This window comes from Neospora caninum, chromosome X (genome assembly GCF_000208865.1).
Source record: "Neospora caninum Liverpool complete genome, chromosome X".
In the NCBI taxonomy this organism is placed as follows: Eukaryota; Apicomplexa; class Conoidasida; order Eucoccidiorida; family Sarcocystidae; genus Neospora; species Neospora caninum.
In genome coordinates, this window is record NC_018396.1 from 6,489,745 (window position 1) to 6,497,161 (window position 7,417).

At 51.6% G+C, this 7,417-nt stretch overlaps 1 protein-coding gene across 1 annotated transcript; it reads left to right on the forward strand.

Annotated features, from left to right (window-relative positions):
- Positions 1–3,844: 3,844 nt before the first annotated feature.
- NCLIV_052370 (hypothetical protein) lies at positions 3,845–6,389 on the forward strand (the record flags this gene model as incomplete). The annotated part of the gene is made up of 4 exons (XM_003884790.1): positions 3,845–3,875; positions 4,423–4,677; positions 5,111–5,230; positions 5,620–6,389. 4 exons carry the CDS (start codon positions 3,845–3,847, stop codon positions 6,387–6,389), a joined length of 1,176 nt encoding a protein of 391 aa, XP_003884839.1.
- Positions 6,390–7,417: the final 1,028 nt, after the last annotated feature.

Below are 7,417 nucleotides of genomic sequence, written 5' to 3' on the forward strand. Positions count from 1 at the left end.
AGCCTGCCTCGCTTTGCCATTGCCACACTGCCCCGACCGGCGCCAGATTTGGAGGGAAAGAGAGGTCTGCGTCTCTTTGAGATTCCGGCTGTGAGAAGAGAGGAGACCTCGCCGAAGAGGGCAGTGCGGGAGAGGCAGGAGAGGCGGTGTCGGAACAGGTTCCCGAAGACGCAGCCATCGGTCTCTTACGCGCGTCCACTGGCTGTTGAAAAAGAGGAGAGAGAAACTTCTCCCTTCGCGCCAGATTCCGACACGCCGCGAAACAAATCCGTACCGTCGAAAGAGGGACCGTTTTGTGTGTCCTTTCGACACTTCCCATTCGACAGGTCACCAGAAAAACAAAAGGCCACAGGCCACCCACTTCGCTGAACGAAATAGTCTGTTTACGGCGAAGCCTGAGGAAACTCCTTCTGAGAAAAGGTCTGGGAAGGCCTCTTTGGGGCTGAAGGAGAGAGCAAAGCCAGCGAGTTTTTACAGCAACTGTGTCTGGTGTGCACGGGAGTACACCTCGGTGGCGGTGAAGGAGAGAGTTGAGGGCCCTCGCTGTGGAGCGACGGTTCCCACTGGTTCAATCCGCAGCAAACGCCCTCTTTCCGAGAACGGCACAGCCCTTGGAATCGGTGGAAGCGAAACGGTCGAAACGGAGAAAAGGCCAAGGAAGTTGGCAGGATGGCCGGAATCGATGTGTGCGGCAGCGAGTCAGTCCTAGGCATCTGACTCAAGTTTCGAACGGCGGTGACAGGTGCGCAGGAAGGCCCCGCAACGAAAACTGCATGAAGAAAGACAATCTTTGAAAACGCATGATAAAAACACGAATTATAACTCGACCTTTCCCACGACAACAGCCTTCTTCGTTAGTCCTGGTAAGACCACACCGCGCAGCTGGTTCGCCGTCGCAACTGGACAGGAAGGAAAGCAGTATCCTACGGAGTACATTGATTACTACCACCGTGCGTGGAAAAGGGAAAACCGCGTGGGAGAGGAGGCTGATTAAGACGAAAAAGTTCTACATATGTCAAAATTCAAACAGTCCACGAAACGCGACAAAGTCCGATATGTCACACACAGGCAGTGCAAACCGTCCGCCGGCATTCCGCCTACTCACAGCAGCCCCCCCGACGTTGCAGTGTCTCGTTTGGAAATACACGCGACAGGAAGAGACCTCGACTTTCCCCCTTTCACACCAATCTGGTGGTGAGCCATCTTTTCCGCTCAAGTAAGCAAGAACTCACTGCCGTTCCCAAACGAAAGAGAAGGTCCAAAGTGATTTCCTCACGCCCTTGGGATGCCTGACTGAGAGACATACGCGACACTCGAACGCCGCCCGCCGCTGACACGCGAGTCAAAGGGTTGAGCTGAGTTCGAGATTTTGCGTCTTTCAAGCAAACTTCACAGAGACAAAACGCTTTCGATGGAGGACGATCTGTCTGGAAAAGCAACCCATGGCATCGGATTACCAAGGGAAACATGGCACGGTTTTCGTACCTCGTTTTTGTGAGGCCACGGCCACATAAAACCCGCGATGCAAGAAGATACTGAAATATCCTACGACTGCAGCTCTCTGTATCGTTTGGCGCTCCCAGCTCGAAGCTACAATGCATTCCAGTGTTCGCCAGCGTCTCAAATGGGACAAGAAAACTTGGTGGGTTTTCGGTAGAAAACTTCACATCTCGAGCTGACGTCGGCGGGAAAACTCGACACTACTTTATATGATGCGGTCTCCCTGTAGCCCAGTAAACCCTGAAAACGGGATTCGCGTACGCGAAATATGACACTGTGTGTCCTCCACGAAGGTTTTTGAGAGGGCAGTGCATCTCGTGTGTCCTTATTTTACAACACACGCAACTCACTGTCGACCCCGCAATGTCGGATACGAAACACGACCGCGAGGCAACTGCATGTAGGTTTTTGGGAGTCTTCTTCGGTTTTCCAGGTCGGCCAGCCAAAAAGGGTTCGTTGTGAGATCGGGAACAGGTGAACCCGTAAAAGTAGAGAGAAGTGACGCCACAGCGGGTTGGGCGTGCTCACGGGCATCCGTGGCAAGTGTGCTTCGTGCTCCTCGAATGCTGGGCAGATATTCACATTCTTCATCGCAGGATCTGCTGCCTAGCATCTTGCATATACATCTATCATTCAGTAGCCCCTCTGTCTAGTTTTGGGTATCCGGACACCGGATTCCTGGAAGGCTTTAGAACAACAGCTTCGATGGGATTGGTTGCTGTCACTGCCGGCATTGAATCAAACCCAATACCTGGTGCTTTGGGGAAAAGACACACGCTCGCATCGAGCTGAAAAACTTCGCTCTCGGATATATCGGTTCGTACCTCTCCGCCATACAGCGTACGTTTCGAAGCACTAAGACGCACCTGATCACGTGGTTGCTGCTGCGCGTTGGTGACTCCTGTCTGCCTGTCCAAACCCTAACAGGCGCCTTCTACACAGTGTAGGGCACACAGGAAACGAACGGCAGTGCTTCCAACCGAAGCGCGTCTCGATCTGTAGCACGTGAGCAGCCGAGCAAGATGCGGTGGCAAATCCTACAGTACGTAGATGTCTCGCGAACAGATGTCTACGAATTTTGGTAACGGTCGTTTGACTAACTGAAGTGAGACCGCTTGCGAGTTTGCGGTAAACAGGAGAACGCTCCCTCAGTCAACATCGTTTTGCTTCCTTTTTGAAGAAAGAGATTGTTGCTAACGTGTCTCTCCTGTGCTCTACCAGTGGCGCTTTCTAGCTGATGACTCGGCGTGGCCAGCACTGTCAGGGTTGCACTACCCATTGGAAGTTGCAGTGTGCCGGCAGGTTGTGAAGAGCGCTGACTACTCACTGATTTCTTGGCAGTCTTCGGCTCCGTTCCTTTGCGCGTAACCCTTCAGTGTTTGCTACTAATGAAGACGCTTGCATTCGTGTGGAAAAATCCACCGAGGTCAAACCACAAAGCGCAGTATCTTCAAGGCTGCCTCGTCCGCACAGTTTGCTGGGCTAAAAAAGGGAGATCGGCGTGTTTTCTGGGGCTGGCGCGTCAAGCCTGCCGTTATCGCGTTGGGGTCGTCCTTTTTTCAGACAAATTGTCGTTGTTTTTCTTGCTTTAAGCAGGAGAAGCCAGGCTCTGATTTTCTGCAAAGTTCTCTTCCCACAATGAGGAAAGCGCGCAGAAGCGCGCCGCGCCCTACTCGCACACACTACCCCGTCCGGGTCAAGGTTCTGGATTTTGGGAAATCCTCTTTTTTATGACCCTTGTGTCCTCTGCGCTTTCCACTACACCATTCAATTTCTCGGTAAGAAAATATTCGTTTCTTTCTGCCGCCTCTCTCCTTTGCTGCGCGGTTTCGCCGTAATGCTCAGTTAGCGAAGACAACTCAAGGAATCTCCCGTGGACCCCTGGAACGACAAACGCGCTCGCGAAGTTGTCTGTTAAGAGTTCGTTTACTTGTGTGCTTGCCTTTTCTGCACTGGGAAATGAGTTTCCATCATCCTGTTGACTAGGATTTTCGCGTGCATTTGACGTTTCTCTTCTTGGGACGAAGCACTAGAGACAGAGCGTTTTATTTCGTTCAGTGGCAGTCGCAACCCTCACCACTGCGCCGCGGCTGGTTGTCCTTGGGGTGAAGCCATCTGCGGCTTCGGAGATTGAAAAAGTCTCCTACACGTTTTTCCGCGTTAACGATCAACTCTGTACTGCCGCGATTTAGCGTTTTTCCGCAAGCACTCCTGCCTTCGCTGGATTTCTCAAAAGACAAAAGGGCCAGAGAGCCACGTCGTGCCGCGTTGGAGTCGTGGTTCTGAAAACTATCTACATATATAACAAGCGAGCGAGAGAAGGAGTATAAGGATGGCAGCAAACATGGCAGCCGCCACGGACGATCGGACCTCAAGTAGGTGCACTTCGCCTTGTCCATGTGAACTCGACGAAGTGGGCTTTCGTCCTCGGCAAAGAAGGTGTGATGCCCAGACGGCGCGAGACTGCCTTGTGGACCTCTTCTGCGTAGTCAGTCGCGTCTGCAAGTCGGTAAAATTGGATATAGAATCATGTCTCCACAGGCGTCATCAGTGCATGTCTCTCTAGATATATAGTTGTATATATGTATATATATATATAAATATATGTAGGTATACATATAGATATATATATATATATATATATATATATAAGGGAAATGCATCTGTCGCTGGGACAGATTCAGAGGTCTCGTTTTGGTCGGTGTCTGGAGGCAGGGGAAAGCTCTTTCTGATCAGAATGTAAGGACATTCCACACGTTTTGGCCTGTTCCGCGGTGTTGCTCTCCCACAGTGTGTTAACGTTCAAAACCAGTTATGTAGCCATAAACTCGTATTCGACTTCCCTGTATCAGTCAGCCGGTCAGCGTCGCCTGAGTTGTCCCAAGGTGGGGGTACAAATTCTTTTGTTTGCTCTTCTTTCAGTATCCAAGGACGTCCACGATGAAAAGGTCGGGGGTGACTTAGAGGCTGGGGCGGGGCCTCTCGGCCTGAAACCTGAAGAAAGCAATCTAATGCCTGGAGTATCTCCATCGCACACAGTACGAGGATTTCCTGGCCAGGGCTTTGCTCAAGGGCGGACCTCTAGCACAGCTGCTGTCTTGTCTCGACGCATGGAAAGCAACACATTCATAGGACGCGTGCATCCGTCAATGCAGCAATTCGCCCCTGTCAGAGGAGGTATGTTTGCATATGCACATCCATGTGTATGCACGTGCATTTGCATAGCCGCATATGCACATCTAACTTTTTGGCGAGACTGACTCTAGAAGCGCCTAGCCTCGGACTGTCAATCTCTTATGGATAGTATGCCCGGATGATGCCAAGAACGAATGTACAGCTTGTAGATAGGCCTGTCCAGATGCGTGATGGTTTTTTTGGGCTCATCACGAAGCACTGTTCGCCGAAAGGTGTGGATTCTGTCACGTCCTTGGTTTCGCCTCGGAGGAAACTGATTCCAGCGACGACCTGCGGCGGCACAGGGCGTCCACCCTCTACCGGTATGGTTCAGTTACAGTTTCTAGCAGCGAACGCCAGTGTGTGGGAGCCTGCCTCCATCTTGACCGCGAATTCTTATTCCACCTGGGAAAACACCGTTTACGTGCGTGTGCAGCTGGAGACATACACCTTCGGACTCCACTGTCAGATGAGATGGGTCGCAGTGCCCATCTAGCGCATGCACTCGGCCTTGAGGAAGACGACCAGCTCCGGCATGTCGACCGGAGTCAAAAAGGTAAAACTTCGTCTCTGTGTGTTGAAGAATGTCCATTTGTTTGTGGAGGAAAACCTCAGAAGAGAAGGGCCGAAACGTGATTCGAGCGTTCACGTGTGTTTCCGGAACAGCGAATTGCGTTTTGTGTGACTACTCCTTGCGAGCGTATCTGTCGAACGCATAACTATCCATTTGCCCCATGGCACTTGAATCCTCGTCAAACGCACAGAGTCCTCCTCAGCAGGCTCAGGAGAGCGTCTCGTTACCTGGTCCGTATCACCTTACTGCACGATAACAGTACGCTGATGTTTGTGATTAAAGTTTCAGTGATCCGAATATGTACATCGTTGTGGCATACCCCCACGCATTCGCATGTGCTTGTTCTCGTTTCCTCCCAATTTGTTTGTCAGCAGGTTCTGAAGGAGGAGGCGAGTCAGGGGTAGAACCTGAGCGCGACTATTTGACCCCAGAACTGGGAAGGTTCGAACGTTTCATCTTCAACATGCAAAAGTATTTGTGTGAATTCTTTGCAGCGATGGTCATCGTTACCGCAGTTGCCTTTGGTTTAGCGAAAGAAGGCGGCGCTCAGGCAGCGCCGCTGTCCATCACCAGTACCATTTTTGCCTTGATTACGCTGTTTAAGGATATCAGCGGCGCACATTTCAATCCAGCGGTATCGTGTACAATTTATCTGACAGATCCACGTTTCACGCTGTTAGATCTGGTAAGTTACATAGCCGCTCAACTGATAGGCGGAACAGTAGGCGCGTTTGTTGGATACGGAATAATGGGGAAGGCCCTGGATATCCTCCCTTTAGATCCGGGTATGAGCGCCGGCCGCCAGCTGTTCCACGAAGTGATTCCTACGATGGTCATGATCTACGCTGTCCTTGTCCTCGTTTTCGGGTACGGGGTGATGTGGGAGTTGACGGTTCCCTTCGTTGTCAGTGCGTGCGTCCTGGCGGGGGCTTTAGCCGGGGCGACGATGAACCCAGCCGTCACGTTCGGTATTTTTATTTCAAACATTTGTACAGCTAATTCAAACATCGATGTTGGCGCACTTCTGGTAACTTTATTTGGACCGTTTTTGGGTGCCATGTTTGCGTTCGTGGGTTATGTTGCGACACATGCCTACCACAATCCTATCCCGCTACGCTTTTTGAACTTCAAGGGGCTCTGAAGGGACAGCGGCAGTATCCCCGAGTGGAGAGTGAGGGAGAGGGAAAGAGAAGGGAAAAGGAACAGAGGAGAAACGGTGAGACCTGGAAAATGTAGCAGAGGAAGGGCAAGGAGAATGTCGCAAATCAGAAGGCACCGTAAAGGAGAGAGGCAGGGACGAACGGGGAGACGTAGGCGGCGAGGGAGGCAGGAGGAACGAGAGAAAAAGGAGGAGGGAAAGACGAAAGGGGGACGGGAGGAACAGGAATGGAGAGACTGATATACAAAGAGGGGGAAGCCAGAGAGAAAGAACACGAACGGCAGAGCACGGGTTTCCAGATCGACAGTCGTGTGGAGAACTCGTGACGAAGGGGTGAAAGAATCGGGGTTTTCGCTTGCGTATTTACGTAAGATTTTTGAACTGCTTCACAGCTTGCGAACCGCCAAGAAAAAAAAATCGCGATCTGCTGACGGGCCCGCAGGGTAGTGTGTCTAGACGACAATTTTGACTCCGTGCGCGCAGCGTGTGGCGATGAAAGGCTTTTGTGTATATGTTTGAACACACATTCAGAGAAAGGTTCGCGGACAAAAGTCGGCGTAAGAAGTGGCAGTGTCTGCCTTCGTGGCGCAGATGGTTCTGGTTCCGGTTCACACAAAGCGAAGACAGTTCTTTTAAACTCGTGTCTTAGCAGCGACACCGTGCCGACGATCGCCTACACAATAGGCTGTCGCCAAGAACGCGTTTGCAGATCCAGTGATGGGTGAACGACAGACGGGAGTTAAGTGATGGCGTTCTGCGGCAGCGGTCTCCAGATTGGAATTAGAGGAGAAAAGAACATTCGGCTGGCAACATGTGCAACACCCGTCTAGACCTTGTAGATTGCGACGGCGCTGAAGCTGCGCGCTGACGCGTGTGTGCCACAGCAACACATCGCTTTAGGCTGATAGACAGCGAAAGTTCACATCAAACCAGGTCTGCGGGAGAAGGAGGGTTACTATATTTTGGGACTTCGAGCTTGGCATTTTGGTAGAGCGGCAAGAGGGTTACTA